At 45.5% G+C, this 25069-nt stretch overlaps 1 protein-coding gene across 3 annotated transcripts in view; it reads right to left on the bottom strand.

Moving 5' to 3' along the window:
* dennd1b (DENN/MADD domain containing 1B) overlaps nt 1–25069 on the bottom strand; it is a 393500-nt gene that overhangs the window by 21323 nt on the left and 347108 nt on the right. For all 3 annotated transcript variants that reach the window (XM_038794858.1, XM_038794860.1, XM_038794861.1), the window contains one exon: nt 183–256. In XM_038794858.1, coding sequence (XP_038650786.1) covers nt 183–256 — 74 coding nt within the window. The remainder of the gene's footprint in view (nt 1–182; nt 257–25069) is intronic.

Genomic DNA, 25069 nt, shown 5'->3' with positions numbered 1-25069 from the left:
TTGGCGGCGGGGGGGCGGGTTGGCATGTATAAATTTATGATGATTCTTTTTCATTGGCGTTTTGTATTTGATGTTATTGTTAATTATTGTTGTAAATATGATGAAAATGTGAAAAAGGAGAACAAAAATTTATTTTTTTTAAAGTAGAGACACTAAATTAAACAACTGAAATGAGTCCTTACTTGCTTGCTCTGTCCATGTCATCAGCATCCAGTGAGTAAACAGTACCAGCGTGCGATGATCGTTGAGGGCGAACCTAAGGGCAAGTAGACAAAAGTGATTTTCATTGCCAATGTTTCACTCTTTATACCTCTATTCCTTTCCATTCCGTGGATGTCAGCAGTCTACCAAAGAGAGAGCCTGGACACCTGACACCACATTATAAAGTTGATGTGTCACTTTCAGCAAGAAAATATGGTTACTCAATTTTCATAATGCAAATAAAACAAATCTTTTACTGTGAAGGCATTGATATTGCAGCTATCTGCAAGGAATAAGAGTATGAAATTTTGCACACGTTAAAGTGTATTTTATTCCAAAATTATTCAAAACATAAAACAGTCTGGGGAACATACTCCCCACCACACAGCTCTACAGTTTGCACAAATTTGTTCCCCATTTTCACCCCCGCTCCTCCCCCTCCTCCCATCCTGCGACAAACAGCTCCTCAAACATGGCCATGAATATCCCCCACCTTGCCTCAAAGCCCTCCGCTGAACCCCTCAATTTGTATTTAAACATTTCCAGACCAGATGCAGAAAGTCGGACAAGTCTCCCAGCCAGCTCGCCACCCCTGGTGGCATTGCTGACCACTATTCCAGTAAGATCCTTCGTTGGGCAACCAGAGAGGCGAAGGCCAAGATATCGGCCTTCCTCCCCTCCATCAGCTTCGGCTTCTCTGATATCCCGAACATCACCAGCAAAGGGTGTAGCCCAGCCTCCTCCCCCATAATTCTCGTTAGTGCCGCAAACACTCCCACCCAGTATCTCTCTAGCCTCTCGCAGCCCTAAAACATATGTGGTTTGCTGGACCCCGCCCACACCTCACACTCGTCTGCCACTCCCTGGAAGAACCTACTCATTCTTACCTGAGTCATATGCACCCTATGTACAACCTTAAATTGTATTAGGATCATCCTCACGCACGAGAAGTAGCGTTTACCCTGCGTAACGCCTCACTCCACACTCCCCAATTTATCTCCCCTCCCAGTTCCTCCTCCCACTTCTCCTTATTCTTCACCACCTGCTCACCTCCCTGCTCTCCCAGCCACCTGTACATGTCTTAGATACTGCCCTCCGCTTCCACATCCGGAAGCAGCAGTCACTCCAGCAGGGCATACTTCGGTAGCTTGGGGAACTCTTTCCAAACCTTCCGCGCGAAGTCCCTTACCTACAAGCATCTAAACTCACTTCCTCTCGGGAGCTCTATCCTCTCCTTCAGTTCCTTTATACTGGCAAACCTCTCTTCCAGGTACAGATCCCTTACCTTAACCAGCCCCACTTCTCTCCAATTCCTACACGTATCATCTGTCCCCCCTCCCCGGTTTTCGCACAGCAGAGTTAACATCAACATACCCTCTATCCCAAATTGCCTCCTCAACTCGTTCCAGACTTTCACTGTGGATTGCACCACTGGGCTCTCCGTGTATTTCCTTGGTGCCCGTGGCAACGCCGCCATCACCATAGCTCACAGGCTGGACCCCCTACAGAATTCTTCCTCCATCCTAACCCATTCTTCCCTCTCTCCTTCCCACCACCGGCTCACCTTCTTCACGTTCAATAATAATGCAGCAGGTTTGGCAACACCAACCCCCACTTCTGCCTCTATAACTGGGCCTTCCTTACCCTTGGCACCTTTCCTGCCCACACAAATCGTATCCAGCTTCCGGAAAAAGGTCTTTGGTACAAAAATCGGAAGCGTCTGGAATATGAATAGGAACCTTGGCAGGACATTCATCTTCACAACACCCCCCCCCCCCCCCCCCCCCCCAATCACCACCAGGTTGGCTCTCTGACCCAGCTCATTCAGCAGGAACAATTCACTTTTCCCTATATTCAACTTCTATCCTGAGAATGCCTGAACTTCCCTAATAGGCCCATAATCCTCTCCCTGCTCTCCAGTGGGTCCAACATGCACAGTAGCAGATCATCCGCATGTAGTGACACCTGATGTTCCCTACTCCCCCTTGCAATCCCTTGCCACTCTGCCAACCTCCTGAGGGCCATTGCCAGAGGCTTTATAGCTAGCGTGAACTGAAGTGGCGACAGCAGGCACCCCTGCCTGGTTCCTATGCCACCTAAGGTTTTGTGAACTCATATTGTTGGTCCGTATGCTCGCACCGGTGCCACATATATATATAACAGGCACACCCACATCACTTTGGCCCAAACCCAAACCTTGCCAGGACCTCACATACCACCACTCCACCCAGTCAAATGCCTTCACCGCATCCATGGAGACCACTACCTCCGGTATCCAACCTCTTGATGGAGTTATAATCACATTTAACAGCCTCCTTATATTACTGGAGAGCTGCCTGCTCTTTACAAAGCCTGTCTGGTTCTCTGCGCCCACCCCGGGACACAACCTTCCATCCTCCCTGCCACCAGTTGAGCCAGCACACTTACATCTATGTTTAACAGCGATATAGGCCTGTACGACCCACATTCTAACAGGTCCTTCCGCTTCTTTGGTATTAATGTGATTGTTGCCTGTGTTAACGTCTCCAGCAGCTCCCCCTTCTCTAGTGCCTCATTAAATGCCCGCAACAGATGCAGTGCCAGTAACTTCTCATAAAATTCCTCCGAGTAATCATTGGGCCCCGGGGCCTTTCCCTTCATACCCCTTACATTGTCTAATACCTCGCTCAGCCACAAAGGCTCTTCTAGAGCCTGCCTCTTCTCTTCCTCCAACTGTGGAAACTCCAACCCATCCAAAACCTCCCTGTGACCCCTTTTCAGCCCCCTGGGTCTGCTCTGTACAGCTCCTTATTGTATTCCTTAAACGTCTCAGTAATCCTCCCCAGCTTTGTCACCACCTTCCCTGTCTCTGTCCATATCCTCAATATTTCTCTCGACGAGGCCTGCCTCCATAGTTGGCGCAGCATTCGACTTGCCTTCTCTCCATACTCATGGTGCACCCACCTTGCCCTGCACAGCTGCCCCACTGCCCTCCCCCGTCGTCGACCTATCAAATTGCCCCTGCAGCATTTTCCTTCTCGCCAATCTCTCCGTGGTGGGCGTCCCCGAATACTCCCTGTCCACTTCGACTATCTCGTTCATTACATTCCCATACTCCTACCTCCTTTTTCTATCCTCATGTGTCTTGAATGAGATAATCTCCCCTCAGACCACCGCCTTCAGTGCCTCCCAAATGTGGCCGCCGACAGCCCCCTGTTCTGGTTCAACTCTACACGGTCTTTAATCATCAACCGCAGCTTATCACAGAACCCTCTATCTGCCAACAACCCTGAATCGAGCCTCCACCCCGATCTCTGCTCCCATCCCAATCTAAGCCCAATCTCCAGCCAGTGGGGCGCATGGTCCAAAATTACGATCCCCACGTACTCTGCCCCCTTCACCACTGTCAACATCTCCCGGCTCACCACAAAAAGTTGATTTTGGAGTATACCCTGTAAACATGTAAGAAAAAGGAGTACTCCCTTCCCCCTGGGTTCTTAAAGCGTCATGGGTCCACCATACCCATCCTTTCCATGAACCTTCCCAGGTCCTTTGCCATTCATATCCTTCCCATTGACCTGTCCACCCTTGGCTCTAGAACACAATTAAAGTCTCCCCCCATGATCAACTGGTGTGTGGCCAAGTCTGGAATTGCTGCCAGCAACCCCCTCATGAACCCTACATCATCCCAATTCGGTGCATATACATTGACTGACACCACCGGCATTCGCTCTATTACCCGCATCCCTCACTTCCTTCGCACTCATAAACCCCATCTACTTACTCATCAGGATGGCCACCCCGACGGACTTTGAGTCAAACCCCGAGTGAAATACATGATCCACCCATCCCTTTCTCAGCCTGACGTGATCCTTCATGCAGAGGTGCCTCTCTTGCAGAAAGACCACTTCGGCCTTTAAACTCCTGACGTGCGCGAGAACCCGAGACATTTTCACTTGTCGGTTGAGCCTCACATGTTCCACGGTTATAAGCCTTACCGGGGGCTTACGCCCCCATTCCCCTCTATCGTCCACTATTCTCCCCTTTTGGCTCTGCCTCTCCTAATTTTGCTCTGTATCGGGCCCATCCAAGATGGCCCATGGCCTCCTTCTCCGCCGCTGACCACGCTTCTTCTCCAACCCTGCCACGTCGCATCTCCCTCCCTTGTTCTGTGTAGAAGGCTCCCCGTGGACCACCCCTCCCAAACAACCCAAAGACAAACAAAAAAGAAAAACACCGCCACAGACAGCACGATGGCCTCCAATCTGTCTGGACCAGATTAGCTCTGAGCCACGTGTAGAAGGTGCTAACTGATATATACACCCTGACTGTCACCAGAGTTGTCACCAGTGGAAAGAGGCAGAATGTTGATGCCACATGTGTTTTATAGTGGGAGGCCACCTTCTAGTGTTCTGCCTGGTGATTGGTTGTGTTCTGTCCTGTGTGTTGATTGGCTGTACTGGGTGTCTGTAACTGCCTGTCTGGATCTCATTATGTGCATGAGTACATATCATGACATAAAACACAAATATCCTTTAGCTAAAGTGTCAGCAAGTATAAGGTTATACTTACAAAGTCTAATTAAAAATGAGCACTGACTAAGTTTGTGTATCAGTCAATTAAGAGGCGACAGATATTGACGCTGTGTTACCATTTAGACAATGCAAGTGTGAGTGAGTGGAATAGTGAGGTTGAGCTTAGGCAAATGAGAAAGGCAGACCTGCCATGGATATTTCCAACTTGAGTAAATCATGGCAAGCAAGCCAAGTTCAAACTTAAAATCGGTGTCATCTCAAATAACGAAAGAATCACAACAATTCTTTATCCTGCCTCTGATGAAATGGTCCTGATAAACTTTGACAGTTTCAGCTCTTAATAGTTCACTGCCTCTTATTGCAATAGGTTACACTGATGTCCATTTCAGGTTTAAAGTTGAAATTCCATCGTATCGAGTAATCCATTCATATTCAGTCCTGGAAGTCAGGATTAAAAGTTATGAATTCCACCACACCCACTTTGGTGTTCCACAATTCTGGAGACAAAAGGAAAAGCAACTTGAAGCGCTCAACGTAAGGACCTGTCAAGGAGAGAATGATTCTGTACGCCCAAGAAAGAAAAAAAATGCTTTCTTTCTACCTTGTCGCTGTTGCTTTCTTTTCTCTCTTATATATGACAGCACCAGGGAACTGTCTTGTAAAAAGGGAGGTGGTGCAGAGGGAGAGGACAGGATAGAAAAACTGCATAATATTATGTTGTGAATAAAACAGCAGCAGTTGGTAAAATTATGTCTTAAACTGGAGAAGGCACAGCTCCCCCAGATAGATTTTCATGTATAACGTTTGGGGCTGCATTCAATTTTTATATCGTTCAATGTTTGTTTTCTTTCTCCCTGAAAAATTATCACTTCGAGTCATTGACGTTCAAACTTTAAATCCCTTATCCTAAATCACATTATGCATTCAGCTCCATCACAAGCACACTGTATCCAAGTCATCAAGATCAACTTCAATACGTCTGCAAATCCTGCATCCCATCTTCTCAGCTGCAAAAATAAAACTGATGCTCACTGTCAAGTACAACACTTCACAGCACTTTGTGTTTTTTAAAAATCAGTCCTGTACATGTCTGATACGAAGGTATGCTGCACAATGTTGCATTCAACAATGCCTTTATCCATCTCTATGATAAATTCCCAACAAATGGCAAACATTTTCAACGTAAAGCCTCTTTTAAAAACATGTCCATATGGTAAAGAGACTTGCCTCTTTTCGACCTACCACTTTGGATCTCTCTGCATCCATCAGCCATGGCCAAAAGGGCAAGCAGCTTGCCCCAAGCCTTCATCTGTGCAGCTGTGCAAGGGGTTAGAGTTTCAATGATGTCAGGTGGGTGAAGAAAGAAGGTCAAGGCTGATTGTGTTGCTGATATCTCTATAAGCTCACTCCCTGCAGGAAATGTTGAACCTCTAATGAGCAGACAACCCTTGCCCTCTGCCAATTGAACTTACAAACGTGATCATGTGCCCCATTATGAGGCAAAGCACTGTGCTGGAGCAATGCCCTGTCTGTGTTTGGTTAACTGAATTTTGTTGGTTGGAAAAATGGAAACGCTAAGCGACTCAAACAGCAAAAAAAAATACTCACGATCCAGGGTCAAGTGAAAAGTAACCATGTGGATCAAAATAGAAGAGAGGGGAAACCAACGACAATAGGAAGAAGAAAAAAGACAAATCAGAAGAAAAATTGGATGCAACATGATTTGCAAACACTGAAGACTCATTAATCTTTGTGGGATATGCATTTCTCCCGACACACAATGAGAAACTTTGACAACCAGTTTAAAATGTTAATTTTGGAATGAGATGACAGATTTCTGATAATTATTTTTCACTTGTTACATAGGAACCTTTTTGTAGCAGTATATTTAACCCACATAAGAAGTCTTTGTTGTCAAACTGCATTTGAACATTAAAAATAACCAAGTGTACTAATAATCAGTCTCTACTTTATTTTTGAACTACTCATTTAAATACAAAGGTAATTATCAGTAATGAGCACTCTTTGATCTTTTCAGAATAGACACGCTTTCATGTACTTCATTGTACATGTTGTTGTAAATAGTACTGTATGCTTCTCCTGCATGTGCTAATAATCCATTTTTCCCCAGAAGGAATATTTTTAATGACTGCATTTTTAAATGGCAGAATCAATGAGGGAGAATAAGTCACAGAAACGGAAACCATTTCAGGTGGCACAGCTGAAGAGCTGTCCTGTCCCATTCTCAAGGTTTCCAAAACGTTGAACTTATACCATAGTATTTTTAAAACAAGGGACTCTAGCCCCTCTGGCAAAAATCCACAGCAAAGGCAATTAGACTAGTTTCCAACTTTGAGCTACAAAATATTCTATTAATTATGAACTTCAAAGTCTTAAAGTTGTTCAGTTTTCACTCCAAAAAATGTTTCCATCTATAAAACCTGTCTGATATATGCATGAAATATGTAAAGAAACTTCACTTCCTCTGTCCGCATATGGGCAAATAACTTTGGAGCTATTTACAGTTTGAATAATAGGCATCTAATTTAACAATGGACAGGCTAACACCAAGAATCAAGTGAGATATGAATTTTATACTACAAACATATTCGAATTAACTAACTCCCTGCTGCTGGATAGTATTCCACTATTTTTGGAATAAAATGCAATCTATCCTGCTAAACTAGATTCACAGGGCGAGATTCTCCGCAAATGCAGAGAATCGTAAAGGCTGCCGTGGGACAGGCCGTGACCCACGGCAGCTTTCATGCCCACTTCCGGGGCCGATTCTCCCCCCCGGGCGGGGCTAGGAGCGCGGCCCCGTGCGTCACAGTCGTCAAGGCCGCACGCCAAGCGTCACGCCGGCTGACGCGGCCGATGACATCAGCCGCGCATGCGCAGGTTGGACAACGCCAACCCGCGCATGCGCAGTTGGCGTCTTTTCCCTCAGCCGCCCCGCAAGACGTGGCGGCTTGATCTTGCGGGGCGGCTGAGGGCATCTGTTGCCCGTTTCACGATGGCAGCAAGCAGGTGTGTTTGCTGCCGTGTTGCAACGGGCGTGAAGGCCCGGCTGCTCGGTCCATCGGCCTCGGAGAATCGCCGCTCGCCGTAAAAAACGGCGAGCGGTGATTCATTGCGTGGGTCGGGCGTGGGGGGGGGGGGGGCAGAGAATAGCGGGAGGGCGTGAAAAATGGCGGGAGGCCCTCCCGCTATTCTCCCACCCGGCGTGGGGGGCAGAGAATCGCGCCCACAGTCTTTCAGAATAATTCAAGTCTGCAAGATACACTGTGGCAACTCATCAAGGTTTCTTCAACAGCACCTCCAAAGCTGCAACTTCTGCCACCTCAAAAGTCAAGGGCAGCAAACATACGGGAATACCTCAAAGTCCCACATCACCTTAATCTGGTTATAAATTGCTGTTCCTTCATCAGCGCTGGATCAAAATCCTTGGACTCCCTACTGGACAGAACTGCGGGAGGACCTCCCGCATGCATACTGTGACAGTTAAAGATGGCACCTTCACAGGGGCATGGAGAGACGGGGAACAATCATGAATAATTTCTTTAAAGTTTGAAAGTGTGCAAATGCAGTGACTTGAGGTACTTTTTTTTATTTTCGTTCCATACAAAGTTTCATGATTGTTTATACCTCAGCGTAACAAGATACTATTCACTCCAAAACCACGACTTGCAAATAGGACCCAAGGATTTTCTGCAGCCGAAGCACATCAAGTTGTTTGGCATTCTCCTTAAAAGAAAATATGGATGCAAAGGATGCATTCCCCTCAGGTCAATTGGTAAACAATTTCCCTTTTTAGGAGGTGAAAAAAACATGAAATGCGAACATTGAAAAATGTTCACAATATTTTCATTTCACATTTTGCCTATTTTGATCTCTGTTCAGTGATATAAATAAGTTGCTTATACATTGAATACAGATTACATTCAGTGCTACAACACCACGACACAGCAGAGTACTGAAGTATTTCAGTGGGTAGCGCGGTAGCACAGTGGTTAGCACTGTGGCTTCATAGTGACAGGGTCCCAGGTTCGATTCCCGGCTGGGTCACTGTCTGTGCGGAGTCTGCACGGTCTCCCCGTGTCTGCGTGGGTTTCCTCTGGGTGCTCTGGTTTCCTCCCACTAGTCCCAAAAGATGTGCTGTTAGGTTATTTGAACATTCTGAATGCTCCCTCAGTGTACCTGAACAGGCGCCGGAATGTGGTGACCAGGGGCTTTTCACAGTAACTTCATTGCAATGTAAGCCTACTTGTGACAGTAAAGATTATTATTATTTTGTACTCCATTTGGGGAGGGAGGAGGACCAAGCTGTTTTGTAGATGTCACGCCCTATATGATGGAGTGACCATAAGACACAGAATCAGAATTCGGCAACTCGGCCCATTGAGTCTGCTTCGCCATTCAATCATGGCTGATATTTTTCTCATTTCCATTCTCCTGCCTTCTCCCCATAATCCCTAATCCTTTTATTAATCAAGAACCTATCTACCTCTGTGTTACAGACAACTCAATGATTTGGCTTCCACATCCTTCTGCGCCAAAGGGTTCCACAGATTCTCCCCCCTCTGGCTGAAGAAATTCCTCCTCATTTCTGTTCCAAAGGATCATCCCTTTAGTCTGAGATAGTGTCCTCTGGATCTAGTTTTTCCTACTCATGGAAACATCCTCTCCATGTCCTCTCTATCCAGGCCTTGTAGTATCCTGTAAGTTTCAATGAGAACCCCCCTCATTCTTCTGAACTCCAACCACTCCTCATATGGCAAGCTCTTCACTCCAGGGATCATTCTTCTGAACATCCTCTGGACCCTTTCCAAGGTCAGAACATCCTTCCTTAGATATGGGGCCCCAGACTACACATAATACTAAAAATGGGGTGTGAACAGCGCCTTAAACAGGTTCAGAAGTACATCCCTGTTCTTGTATTCTGGGCTTTTCGACATGAATGCTAACATTGCATTTGCCTTCCTAACTGCCGACTGAACCTGCACGTTAACCTTAAGAGAACCTTAGAACATAGAACATAGAACAGTACAGCACAGAACAGGCCCTTCAGCCCTCAATGTTGTGCCGAGCCATGATCACTCTACTCAAACCCACGTATCCACCCTATACCCATAACCCAACAACCCCCCCCCCCCCTTAACCTTACTTTTATTAGGACACTACAGGCAATTTAGCATGGCCAATCCACCTAACCCGCACATCTTTGGACTGTGGGAGGAAACCGGAGCACCCGGAGGAAACCCACGCACACAGGGGGAGGACGTGCAGACTCCACACAGACAGTGACCCAGCCGGGAATCGAACCTGGGACCCTGGAACTGTGAAGCATTTATGCTAACCACCATGCTACCCTGCTGCCCTAACCTTGAATAGGACTCCCAAATCCCTTTGTGCTTCTGATTTCCTAAGGATTTTCCCATTTAGAAAATAGTCTATGCCTCCATTCTTCCTTCCAAAGTGCATAACCTCACACGTATCCACATTGTATTCCACCTGCCACTTCTTTGCCCATTCTCCTAGACTGTCCAAGTCCTTCTGCAGTCCCCCTGCTTCATTAATACTACCTGTCCCTCTACATATCTTTGTATCATCTGCAAACTTAGCAACATAGTTAATCATAGATAATCATAGAATTTACAGTGCTGAAGGAGGCCATTCAGCGCATCGAGACTGCACCAGCCCTTGGAAAGAGAATCCTACTCAAGCCCATGCCTCCACCCTAGCCACGTAACCCAGTAATCCCACTTAAACTTTTTGGACACAAAGGGCAATTTAGCATGGCCAATCCACCTAACCGGCACATTTTTGGACTGTGGGAGGAAACCGGAGCTCCCGGAGGAAATCCACGCAGACACGGGGAGAACGTGCAGATTCCGACCAGACAGTGACCCAAGCTGGGAATTGAACATGGGACCCTGGAGCTGTGAAGCAACTGTGCTAACCACTGTGCTATCGTCCTTCTTCTAGATTGTTAACGTATATTGTGAAAAGTTGTGGTCCAACACTGACCTGAGGCACACACTAGTCACCAGCTGCCATCCTGAAAAAGTCCCTTTTATCCCCACTCTCTGCTTTCTACCAGTCAGCCAATCCTCTATCTATGCCAGGATCTTACTCTTAACACCATGGGCTTAACGTTATTCACAGCTTCCTATACGGCACCTTGATAAAGGGCCTTCTGGAAATCTAAATAAATCACCCATTGGTTCTCCTTTGTCTAACTTCCTTGTTGTCTCCTCAAAGAATTCTAACATATTTGTCAGACGTGATTTTCCCCTTGACGAAGGTCGTGTTGGCTTAATTCTATTTAATCATGCACTTCCAAGTATTCTGCAAACTCACCTTTAATAATGGATTCTAAAATCTTACCAATGACCCAAGTCAGGCTAACTGGCCTAAAATTTCCTGTCTTCAGCCTCCTTCCCTTCTTAAACAGTGGTGTTTCGTTAGTCATTTTCCAGCCCTCTGGAACCCTCCCTGCCTCTAGTGATTCCTGAAAGATCACCACCAATGCCTCTGCAATCTCCTCAGCTATCTCCTTTACAACCCTGGGGTGTAGTCCATCCGGTCCACAGGGAATATCGACCTTGAGACCTTTCAGTTTCCCCACAACCTTCTCCTTAGTGATGGCCACTACACTCACTTCTGCCCCCTAATTTTCCTGGAGCTCTGCCATCCCACTGGTGTCTTCCACTCTGAAGACTGATGCAAAGTAACTATTCAGTTCCTCTGCCTTTCTTTGTTTCCTATTACTACATCTCCAGCCGCATTTTCTTGCCTCTCTCTTACCTTTTATGTACTGAAAAAAACAATTCCTATCTTCTTTTACATTACTGGTTAGTTTACACTCATATTTCATCTTCTCCCCCTTTTTGCTTTTTTAGTCATCTGCTCGCTTTTTAAAAAAATATTTTTATTCTCCTTTTTCACATTTTCTCCCAGATTTGCACCCACCATCAATAAACAATAATCAGTCACGAATATAATGTCAATCCCCATATCAATAACAACGTTGCCATCCTCCCAACAAACCCCAAACATTAGCCTGCATGTTAACATAAACAAATGACAAAAAGGAATCAGGAATCACTCATAGTCACCATTAACACACAGTCCTCCTCCCCCCAACCCTCCCAACCACCTCCCCAATTAATGTTTGATGTCATCCAGTTCTTGAAAATGCATAATGAATAATGCCCATGAATTGTAGAACCCCTCCATCCTTCCCCTCAGTTTAAACGTAACCTTCTCAAGAGTCAAGAATTCTAAAAGGTCCCCTCGCCACGCCAGGCACAGGGTGGACAGGTTGCTCTCCATCCCATCAGGATCCGCCTTCGGGCAATCAACGAGGCGAAGGCTGCAACATCTACCTCCGCACCCGTTTCCAACCCCGGTTGGTCCGTCACCCTGAATATGGCCTCCCGAGGGCCCGGATCCAGTTTCACGTGCATCACTTTAGAGATTACCCGAAAAATCTCCCTCCAGTAATCCTCCAGCTTCGGACAGGACCAAAGCATATGAATGGGATTTGCCCCCCCCCCCGGCAACGATCACACACATCTTCTACCCCTTCAAATAATTGGCTCATCTTCGCCCTTGTGAGGTGTGCTCTATATACCACTTTCAGCTGTATCAGCCCCAACCTCACGCACGAGGTGGAGGCGTTAACTCTCTGGAGCACCTCACACTAAAACTCCTCCTCCATACCCTCTCCCAACTCTTCCTCCCACTTTGCTTTGATCCCTTCCAGTGGTGCCTTCTCCTCTTCCAAAATGGCTCCATAAACCACCGACAATACCCACTTCTCCAGTCCCCCTATCGTCAGCACCTTCTCCAGCAATGTGGAGGCCGGTTCCTCCGGGAAGCTCTGTATCTACTTTCTGGCAAAATCTCAAACCCGCATGTATCTAAACATTTTCCCCTGCTCCAGCCCATACTTTGCTTCCAGCTCATTTAATCCTGCAAACCGACCCCCAAGAAACAAATCTTCTTGTGTCTTAATCCCCTTCTCCCCCATTTCTGAATATTTCCATCCCACTTCCCTGGCTCAAATCTATGGTTCCCCTGAATTGGCATTTCCCTTGACTTTCGCCCTAACCCAAAGTGTTGGGTTACTGTTGGGAAACTGCCTTCAAATTCTCAATGACACTATTATTACCGGACTCCCTGAATATTTCCCCGGGGCCATTGGGAGTGGCGCTGTTGCTCGCGCCTTCAATCCCGCCCCCCTACACAAACTCACCTCCATTCTGACCCACTGGGAATCAACCCCTCTGACCCAACTCGTCATCTGCTCACTTTTAATGGCTTCCCAATCCTCTGGCTTCCAACTAATTCTTGCCGCTTTGTATGCTTTTTCTTTTTTGCTGTCCCTAACTTCCCTCGGCAGTCATGGATGCCTCGAACTCCCCTCAGCATGTTTCCCTCTCCTTGGGGTGAATTTCTGTTGTGCCTCCTGAATAACCCCCCCCAAAAACTCTGCCATTGCTGTTCCACTGTCTTCCCTGCTAGGCTCCCCTTCAATCAACTCTGGCCAGCTCCTCCCTCATATTTTTGTTGTTGCCTTTATTTAATTGTAATATCATTACATCTAATTCCAGCTTCACTGTGGGCAATCAAACTTCACGTTTATCACATTGCAATAAGTTGCTGGGAGACACATGGGAACAGTTCAGAGTAACGTTCAGTGCAAGATAGAGAAATGCCTCAGCTACTCCACCAAGGGAACGGCCACAGCACCACTCTAATGCAGCTAGTATCATGCAAATGAATCTTGCATATAATTCAATTGAACATCAAAATATGTATGGGTTTAACAATTGCCTAATAGTTATGTATTTCTGAGCCACTCCATCTTAAACCTACAACATACATATTCAAAATTGTTCGAGTGGGTCAAATGTACATCATCGATCAGTGCTCTACTTGTGATCAGACTATGGCTTATTTCCTGTTCTTTAGCCATTTTCTTTTCTAAATGTAGTGGCAATAACACTAAAAATATTATTCTGAAATCCTGTTTGCTCCAACACAAAACTATAAATTTTTGAACAATTGGCAAAAGCGAGTCATTTGAAAAATAACTAAGAAAAAAAACAGCGCCACTAATGAGGACTTACTTCAAAATAGGTATTCATTCATTCCTGGTTGTCAATATTAAAAAATTTAAGCATCCAATGCTACAATGGAGTTCCAGAGAATTCCCTGATAGCCAGAGAGAGTACTTATTAAAGACTGTGTTGCATGTTACTGCAAGCCCAGCATTACACACATCTTTCCTGGGAGACAGAAGCACCATGGACTGGCTCATTAATTACAAAGGTGAGAATTCAACGGCCAAAAGAATATGTATTCAGTCAGTTTTCTGAAATGTACAAAAAAAACTTCCATTCACCTTTATTCACCAAAAAGAAAACTTAACAAGGCTTGGGAATTAAGATGTGTGCACTTTCCCTTCTCCCATGCCCTTCTATTGTGGTTTATTTAGCCCAAGGCTAGCCATCTGTTATCACGAGCAATGTTCTATAGTTAAGAAAACAAACAACGAAACAGCTAACCCAAGCAATTATAGGCGGCAGCACACAAATACAAAAGCACAAAAAAACCAAGACTCCTTTTTTTCCCCCCGAAGTGGTCAACCACGCCCACGCATTGCTGACTCTGTTCTCAAAGAGGAGCAAGGAAGCAATTATTTCTTTTGGCTTTTGGCAACTGATGGAGAAGAGCACAGATTTGTATGCAGATTAGGAACACCCCTTTCATAAAAAAAGTCCAGATTTTTAGTTCAATTTTTAACAACCTTGCTTCACGTTAGGTGATCAATTTGCTGGTGACAAAGTAATATTCAGCTCTCTGGAATTCACATTACTTTAAACAGCCATGGACGTTTTCGTGAATTTGCCTTCAGAAATAAAAAAAAACCCTGCTGCAATTTGGTGAATTGCTGCTAACCCGGATAGCTCACCTATGGGCAATTTGGGTTTTTGCATCACAGAATGGCAATGATCTGGTTCATTTTGCTATTTCATTAAAATGACATCTGAGGGTAGCATGGTGGCGCAGTGGTAGCACTGCAGTCTCATGGCACCGAGGTCCCAGGTTCGATCCCAGCTCTGGGTATTGTCCGTGTGAAGTTTTCACATTCTCCCCGTGTTTGCGTGGGTTTCGCCCCCATAACCCAAAGATGTGCAGGGTAGGTGGGCTGAACACGCTAAATTGCCCCTTAATTGGAAAAATGAATTGGCTACTCGAAATTTTTTTTAAAATGACATCTGGGTAGACATTCCCAGTTGCAAAGCCACAATGAAGTTGCAAAGCCATAATGGCATGCAACATTGCATGTTCAAAGGCACTAGCTTTAGTCAAGCAAAATTGACCAGTTTTATTGTTGGGCAGTTCAATCAATAGAAGGATAAATTCAGGCTCTATTCAAGATATCATCAGTGCTGGCTTTTTCCCAAATTGAGTGTTAATGTGAGAGAAAAGAATTGCATAAACCAACATATTGCACTGGCACAATGAATGCAGTAAATTCATTTGCCTTATTTTTGAACAGTTGAGCTCCTAATTTCAATAAAAGAAAGTGAGCCATATACAAGTTAAGCTCCATTCAAAGAATTTGGATGGCAGCCAGTGAGCTAAATCAGCACCACAAAGTGCTGCATGGGGGGAAACAGCTCCTATAATTTTAGAATGTTTCATAGAAATATAATCAGAAAGTGGGTGCCTGGAAATCTTGGAATCAAGGGATATGGGAGAAAAGTAAAGTTGAAGTAGATCATTCATGGGCGGCATGGGAGCACAGTGGTCAGCACTGTTGCTTCAAAGTGCCAGGGACACGGATTTGATTCCCGGCTTGGGTCACTGCCTGTACGGAATCTGCACAATCTCCCCGTGTCTGCATAGGTTTCCTCCGGATGCTCTGGTTTCCTCCCATAAGTTGTTAGGTGAATTGGATGTTCTGAATTCTCCCTCCGTGTACCCGAACAGGCACTGGAGAGTGGCGACTAGGGGATTTTCACAATAACTTAATTGCAGTGTTAATGTAAGCCGACTTGTGGCACCAATAAAGATTATTATCTTGAGTGCCAGAGCAGGCTGGAAGGGCCATTTGGCCGACTCCTACTTACATTTCTTTTGTTTCCAATTATCTAAAATTTCATGAATTGAATCCTGTGAAACTTGTAAATTATGGACACACTAGGGACTAGCATTAGATGTCCTTTTTTGGAGGTCACTGTGTATACAGAAATCTCTTACTAGTCTCCAAGAGCCAGCTGAGGATCAACATTGCCCTCAAATACCTTGTCAAAGTGGAGCTTCTTCATTGTGAACTTCAGTGTGAGCCTTATTCTCTCCTGTTATCCAGTTTCGGCAGAGACCATTGGAGATTCTGATCACTTTAACTGAATAGGTAACTATTCTAAAAAGTTAAACCATGAAATTTCTTCACCGACACAGCCATTCTTGAATTTTTCTGCAGAAATTATCTCCTTTACGAACATGTCACAAAGACCAATGGTCAACAGGGAACTTTACAGTTTCAGATTCCTGTGTTCTTAAAGCCATGACTATTGTGTTTCTGCCTTCTTTACACAGATTCACCAATCACACTTGCAGGATCGGCAAACTAGAAATATTACATATACACACACATATATACACAAGTTATAGGGGGCTCAAAAAGCATGTCTACTCTTGATTGGCAGCAACATGCTGCTTTACATTCTGGTTCCTCAATGACACAGGTACATTATTTGCATACTCCCCGAAAGTGATTTTGCCACATCTCCTGTTTTCCACCCGAAGTAACAATATGTAAATTAACACTGAATATGCACACACAGTAGGGTGGTAACAAAAACTGTTTCCATAAAGCGTAGATTGCTGCTGATCATTTAAAGGTTTGTATAACGTGAAGTTGATGTACTGATCCTCCTAGACCTTGTGACAGTATAACCTCCCTGTGATCCAGACCAGTCACTTCAGCGTTCTTGGCTCGGAGGTGCATTGGCATCCTGAGAATTAATCGGAGTGCTGACTGTTTCCCTGGTGGTCTTCCGCAATTTCACTCTGAGTTCACCTTGGGATATGTTCTAATCAGTTGTCCAATTCCCGAGCTGACATATGTTTCTCAGTAATGTCACCCCATTCAATGCTGAGACCTCATAGGATCTAGGCTCGCTGCACACTTTGGATACTTGCATGGGAGACCAGGTTACCTGGTTGGGGCGTATGACCCATACCTCCTGTCCTATGCACACCCCTCACATGGGTCATATGTCTTCATTTGCTCATGCTTTTCAAGAAGCTTCTCCTGCATTCCTGAGTGTTTGGACAGGTGATGGCTGGGCAATGTTGTCCTAACTCACCTCCGAAACAAAATTTCCTCTGATGATATTAAGCCCATGTCTAAAGGGGTAGTCCTCAAGTGCAACATGGCACCACAGGGATTTTGTTTTGTTTCTAAGTACTTGCTGATTAATGCTTTAACAGTGTGAATCATTCACTCGGCAGGATCTAGGATAATGTGGCATGGCTGTCACATGATTTATGCCTCATCTAGCACACGTGTCCTTAAGTCTGCCAGTATATTGGCACTCTTTGTCGAGTGTAATCTCTTCAGGTGTACCCAACAAACTGAATACTGCACCCATTGCATCTCACTCGACATATCCTTCAATTATCGGATGATTGGGAAATTGGAAAAGTAATCAGTGGCTGGGAGAAAGTCATTGCCATGGACAAATCTGCTGCAATCTGGACCACGGGTGTGATGGAATCTGGTAAGGGTGCAGAGCTCCGGTATGTTGGTGACTCTGACATGCTTCACACATTCTCATTAGCTTTTTGTTATTGTGTTGATCCCTGGTGAAAGCACACTTCCCCTTGTCATGTGCCTCATCTGTTCTAAATGGGCAATGACAATCAGGGATGAGAAATAAATGCTGAACTAGCCAGCAACCCGCCACATCATATGAACAAATAACAAAAATGCCCCTGGTGTAACTGTGACAACATGTCCTGGCTAAGAGCTTCAGGTACAAGCACATTGACATTTCTTGAAATACTGAGTATGTCTATGTACGGCCAAAAACATCGCAGGGGGTATGGGACTTGCATTGTATCAGGCCAATTTTCTACAATAACTCTTCATAATGTCTTCAGTCGCTGTTTCCTCCTGAAGTTGTTTCAATAATTGGATTTCACTTAGATAGGCTTTTGGAGTCAAATGCAATAGGTTTGCCATCTTGCATAATGCACACTCCTAACCCTTTTTGAGATGCATTGACCTGAAAGACGATGCCCTTTTCTTGGGTCGTTGTATTGGAGAACACATGGGCCTCTCCTGACAATGCCTGTTTCAGTGACTTGAATGAGTATCGGTGCTTTTCCTGCCATACAAATGAAACCTCCCTTTGCAGCTCTCTGAATGATGATGCTCTATCAGCAAAGCTGGGTTTGAATGCTGCTAACAAGTTGAATGATCCAAGGTATTTCTCTGCAAGTCCTCTGCACTGGGGAGTAGACATTTTGCACGTCTTTGTGTTTGCCTTGGTTAGGACAGATCCTGAAACGCAAAGGGAGCCAACTGATCTCTAACTGATCTGACCCACATTCGACTGCCATTCCCTTCTGTTGAAGATGGATCCTTCACGACAAGCTGCTGCCATTAGTGAGCACAAGTTTCAATCAAGTTTTTCAATTTTTCCCATCACCACACTATCATTGGCATGCTTACGCATCCAAGGATATTTTCTGTAATTCTGCCTATTTGCTGCTGGAATAGACCTTGACTGATGGATACGCCAAAAGGGAATTTCCAGAAGCAGCATTTCCAAATGGTATGGTCAAAGTTGTGATCCCTCTGCCAAGTGAATGAACTAATATCCTTGTTTGGCATCCAACTTGGGGGGGGGGGGGGGGGGGGGGGGGGGAGGGGGACTTTGCTCCAATGAATTTGAGATTCAATTCCTCTAATGTCAGTGTCTTGTGTGGGTATCACTTTAGAGAGAGGTTTACATGTCTTGAGTCTAAGCAGAGTGGAATTGTGCCATCTTTTTTCAGTATGCACCAGTCAGTACATAGAACATACAGTGCAGAATGGAGGCCATTCGGCCCATCGAGTCTGCACCAACTTAAGCCCTCACTTCCACCCTATCCACGTAGCCCAATAACCCCATCCTAACCTTTTTGGTCACTAAGGGCAATTTATCGTGGCCAATCCACCCAACCTGCACGTCTTTGGACTGTGGGAGGAAACCGGAGCACCCGGAGGAAACCCACGCTGACAAGGGGAGAATGTGCAGACTCCGCACAGACAGTGACCCAGCGGGGAAATCGAACCTGGGACCCTGGAGCTATGAAGCCACAGTGCTATCCACTGGTGCTACCGTGCTGCCCATAAGTGTGCTGATACATGCTATAGGTAACTCCATTGTGTTCCATGTCATGCAACTCACTATTAAGGTTCTCCTAAATGTTCACTTTGCACTTTCTAGGAGGGTTGATTGACAGGATTTCATCTTCTCTGAGTGCAATACAGCACCACCTCTGAAGTTTCATACAGTGTTAAATCTGTATATCTGTGGTCGGTCACAAACTGACTTAATCCTTGGTCTTTTCTGTGGCAATTATGACCATCCACTAACACCAATGTTGAGTTTTGAACGTGCCACTAACCCTGCTACGACTGGCCCGCTTGTGCCCACCAGGTCGGAGATTAGTGGTTTATATGCCGACTTGTCACAGCTGAATTTCACTGTCAATGTTCCAGTGAAATGAACAGGTGACCTGCTTTACTCAGTAAGTTTGGCTGTCCTAATTCTCATCATAGCGGTCCAGATGTCCTGCAGGATTCTGACTGGTAAGATGTTAGCGAGCCTATGTCGACTTTAGCAGTGAGAATTCTGCCAACTTCCTACAGGCACACAATGCCTCTAATCAGTGCACTTCCATCCAAAGAACGTATCCTATTCACAATGTGGAAAGATCCAAGAAAGAAGTCGAAGGTTGGTGACTCCGTGCTGTGAGAACAAAGGTATCCCTTTTTCGCTGTCATCCTCTGCTTGGCTGAAGAGCTGAAATTGTGAATTGGTGCTCAAGTGCACTCAGCAATCCAGGGGAACATGATCTCGGAAGGCAAAACTGAAATCCTGCAAGGTGGGCAGTCTTTGAAGCCATCCAAGTTGGAGTGACTTTTGGAGCGAATTCCAAGATGAGACCTTCAAAAGTTGATTGGAAACCCTCACGAGAGAGACGGAATATCAAGGGGATTAGCTGTCTGGGTATTACTAATGTTGGGTAACTCTTGTACTTTGTTTTGGTTCCATCTGTCTCTTATTGTGCAGTGTGGCATGTCTGATCACAATTTGCCTGTTAATTCACATGTACCTCAAACTTACCCTGAATGTTAAGAGTACAGATAGATATGGTAAATTGTTTTATTTTTCTGACTTTGCACAGGAAATTTATTTATGTTTGTTCAAAGCCTGTGTAGTTTGTGGCTTTATTTTGTAAGCAAGTGTAGTGAACATCAAACTTTGACGAAACGTTATTGGTCCCTAACCAGATCTCATCAACAACTTGGGATCTGGCCAGGGATCAAAACAGGTTGCATCTTATTATACCTTCTATTCACACCTCCAGAACCAGATTGCCTGTATCGAGGTGCCCAATGTCCTGTTACACTGGATGCTAGCAAAGGTCATGGGACACAGGGCAGCACCGCACTAGCAATACAGCTTGCTTGGCTTCTGTATCTTGTTGACCACACCAATTCTGATAAGCTGCACCCAATGCTTGCAGGTATTGTCATCCAGGCACAATGGTTTCATATTTTCTTCCACCTTTGAGTGTGTCAATATTTCATTTTCTCTGAAAGGTCTTTCTAGAAAATTTTGATTGGTGTTGAAGCTATAATCAGCTCCATTATCCATTTCGACAGCTCAGATTCCAAAACTTATATCACAGTCCCTGCCCTTATCACGGCACCTGCTGACTAACTGATCAATTTGTTCTTGCGGCTGTTGTCTGTAAGACTTCAGCTCCAATCAGTGTATTCTGAAGTTCACCCTGGCAGGAAGCAGATCCTCCAGCACGTTCTATTACTTAACAGGGTCCTTCGGAGCCTCCTCAAATAGCCCCAAAGTGTTGACTCTGTCAAGTCCTTCATTCTCAATGGCTATCTTTATTTTCCCCGGGATCTGATGGCCTACACTGGGGTTCTGAGAAGATAGTGGATGTACTCACTACGATTTTTGAAAATTCCTTAGGTTCGGGAACAGTCTCACTGGATTGGAAGTTGCTAAGTGTTACAGGCTTCTCATGAAAGGGGGAGGAGAGAAAATAGTGTGCCATTGGTCAGTTAGACTGACAACACTTGTTGGGAAAATTCTGGAATCTATGATTAAGGTTAACAATGCATCGAGAAAAGCAGTGTGATTAGAACAAGTCAACATAGTTGTACGAAAGAGAAATCCTATTTGGCAAATTTTTTTTTTAAGCAGCTTGTGGGGTAGATATGGGAAACCAGAAAACTAGTAACACCCGCAGGTAATTAATTTTAAATGACAGATGAAACCACAATAATAATATTATTACTTGCAACAAAGGACACTTATCTGTCTTTCCATTGAACTTCGACTCGCTCAATTGCTGAAAATTTCAAAGTTTCTTTTCAGTTACAGTTCCCCAGAACTGTGATTCTTGAGAAAATTAAGATACGTGAGCTTGGCTTAAAGTTACACAGTCTCATGTGTTTAATTTCAGAGTTCAAACATTTAAAATAAATGTAATTGTAACTAAAACGTACCTGAAAATTGCTTCTTCTTGGGAGCAGGGTAGAATTTTAAGAATTCTTTCCCTTAAGAAAGTTCGGTTAAGATAGTTTGGTGCCCATACACAAATTATATCCTGAAATAAAACACTGTTATAGATCAATGCTCCATGGTTTGTGATGCAAAGTGAGGGCAGCAATGCAGGTTTAGGTTCCGTACCGGCTAAGATTATTCATGAAGGCGATGCCTTCTCAACCTTGCCCCTCCCCTGAAGAGTGGTGACACTCAGGTAAAATCACCACCAGTCAGCTCTTCCCCTCAAAAGGGGAAAGCAGTGTATGGTCATCTGGAACTATGTCATCTTTATGTAGTAGGGAAAACAAGTTGGCAAACACAAAAATAAAATTTTCATTGGACCATCTTTGTTACTGAGCATTTGCCAAGGGGTTTGTTTTAAAAAAATATATATTTCACTCCAAATATAGTTAAATACAAGCAACACCTCAGAACAAACATGTCACACACAGTTGATCACATTTTCCCCCTTTTTCATGCTTAAACCCCTCCCAACGGTGACGAACAAGTCTTCAACGCAGACAAAACTGCCTCCACCGCACGTAAAACCCCTCTCTTCCGAACCCCTTAAGGTGAACTTAATCTTTTCCAACTTCAAGAATTCGTACAGATCCCCCAACCACGATGTGACCCCAGGAAGCGCAGCCAACCTCCAGCTCAGTAATATCTGTTGCTAGGCAATCAGAGAGGCAAAGGCCACAACATCTTGCCCTCCAGCAGCTCTGACAATTCCGACACCACAAAAATCGCCACCAAAGGACATGCCGTCATCCTAACCCCCACTATCCACGACAATCTCGAATACTGCCCCCCAGTAATGCTCCAGCTTTCCACACCCCCAGAACATATGGGGGCGGCCCCCTCCCACACCTCTCGTGTATGTCCTGCATTCCCAGGAAAAACCCATTTGTCCAGGTCCGTGTCATATGGACCCTATGCACATCCATGAATAAAGCACATCCTCACACAAGAAGAGCTTGAATTGATTCAATGCATTATTTCACTCCAGGTCCCACAACCCTATCTCGATCCCTAGCTCTTCTTTCCACTTCCGCTTAATCACTTCCACTAGCACCTTCTCCTTTCCCCCCAAACCATCCTCCTTTCCCCCCAAACCATCCTCCTTTCCCCCCAACCATCCAAAGATATCCCAATCTTCCCTTCCCCCCCTCCCCACTCATCAGGAGCCACCAACTTCTCCAACAATGTATGTTCCACTAACTGCGGAAATTAGGGTAACTTTTTCTGTGCAAAGCCCCACACCTGCAAATATCTAAACTCACTCCCCCTTGGTAACCCAAACCTCTCCTGCAGTGCCCCCAACCCAGCAAACTTACCCTCTACAAACAGGTCCTTTACCCTCTTTATACCTTCACTACGCCACCTCCCATACATCGCATTCATCCCTCCAGGTATAAACCTGTAGTTCCCGCACATCAACATCAATACTGACATATGTCCTAGTTTAAAATGTTTCCTCAACTGGTTCCAAATTCTGATCGATGGCACCACCACAAGATGGCTAATATGGAGAAAAAGTGAGCGGAGCCTTTGCCAGGGGCCTCAAACCCGTCCCTCTGTAGAGGCCTCTTCTACCTGCAGCGATTTTCAGCACTCCCTCCCCACCATTGTCTCATCTTCACAGCATTTGCCACTCAATAATAATAAACATAATCTTTATTGTCACAAGTAGGCTTACAATAACACTGCAATGAAGTTACTGTGAAAAGCCCTTCGTCGCCACATTACGGCACCTGTTCAGCTACACAGAGGGAGAATTCAGAATTTCCAATTCACCTAACAGCCCGCCTTTCGGGACTTGTGGGAGGAAACCGGAGCACCCAGAGGAAACCCACACAGACACAGGGAGAAGGTGCAGACTCCACAAAGACAGTGACCCAAGCTGGGAATTGAACCCGGGACCCTGGCGCTGTGAAGCAACGGTGCTAACCACTGTGCTACCGTGCCACCCCCTCTGCAAAGAGGCCCAATAATCCTCGGTGTCTTGCCTGCCCAAACACATTCAGCAATTAATTTATCCATTCTCCGGAAAATGCCTTGGAAAGGAAAATTGGAAGAGATTAAAAGATAAATAAAAATCTTGGCAGCACGTTAATTTTCACAGTCCCCTCATCACCAGAGGCAGGGCATCCCCCCTCTTCAGATCCCCTTTTACCCCCTCTACAAGACCAGCCAGATTCCATTTGTGCATGAGCCAGTTGAATCCCCAAAAACCTCTGCCTCTTTTCCATCTCAACCGTATCCCTGTAGGCCTTATAGGAAATAACCTTCCCTTGACCCACTGCCTTCAGTACCTCCCAGAACATGGCAGCAGAAACCTCCCAAATTCTTTATCAGCAATGCCATCTTATAAAAAAACTTATCTTCCAAAAGAGTCAAATCAAACCTCCATGCTGTTTTCTGTGCCCGTCCCATCTCAAACATCACGTCGATCCAATGCTGTGCATGGCCCAAAATTACGATCCCTGCATACACTGTCCCCACGACCCCGACAACACCACCCTCCCCATCACAAAGAAATCGATGCGAGAGTATACCCGATGAACAGGCGTGATGGAGTATTCCCTCTCCTGGGTGCCTAAACCTCCGTGGGTCCACCCCTCCATCTTATCTATAAATACAGCCAACTCCCTCGCCATCCCCGCCCTAGACATTAACTTGGGACTTGATCCATCCACCCTAGGGTCCAATACACAGTTCCAACTGATGGGGATCCAAGTCCAGGATGGGCACCCACAGCTTCTTCATAAATATTGCGTAGTCCCAGTTGGGCACGTATACATTCACTAGAACCACCGATGCCCCCACTAGAACCCCACTCACCATCGCAAACCTAACCCTCCGCCCCCATCCCCACCCCGGATTCCGCAGATCCCTGGCCACCACAAATGCCATTTTTTTACTGAACAGAATTGCAATCCTCCCTCGGCTTAGAATCAAACCCAGAGTGGAACGTCGGCCCAACGTATCACTTTCTTAACCGCACCTGATCCTTCACCCGTAGATGTGTCTCCTGCAGGAAAACCATATCTGCCCTCAAAGTCTTTTGGTGCACAAAGACCTGAGGCCATTTAATTGGACCATTTAACCCACGCACATTGCACATAACAATTTTCACCGGAGTTTCTGACGTCCCCCTCTTCCTCGCTCATCGCCTAACCCAAACCACACCAAACCATCCACCCCTCACTAATCTGGGCCCATCCAAAATGGCCATCCCCTCCATCTAATCCCAGTTCATAAACCAATTGTGTCACCAGCAACCCCCCCACCCCGCTCAGGCTACCCAACACGGCCCCCACCCCACGCTGCCTCCGTCACTAGCATACCATGTTGGTATGGCGATTCCAACATGGGAGGTCCAAACAAAGCACCCCACCGTAACCTGCCTCTCCCTGCACTCCGCCAACTCCAGACCATCACCTCTTCAACTCACCCCAATACCCAACCAGCCTATGT

Source organism: Scyliorhinus canicula, chromosome 4 (genome assembly GCF_902713615.1).
Source record: "Scyliorhinus canicula chromosome 4, sScyCan1.1, whole genome shotgun sequence".
Lineage (NCBI taxonomy): Eukaryota > Metazoa > Chordata > Chondrichthyes > Carcharhiniformes > Scyliorhinidae > Scyliorhinus > Scyliorhinus canicula.
This window is presented reverse-complemented; position numbering and strand designations above follow the sequence as displayed.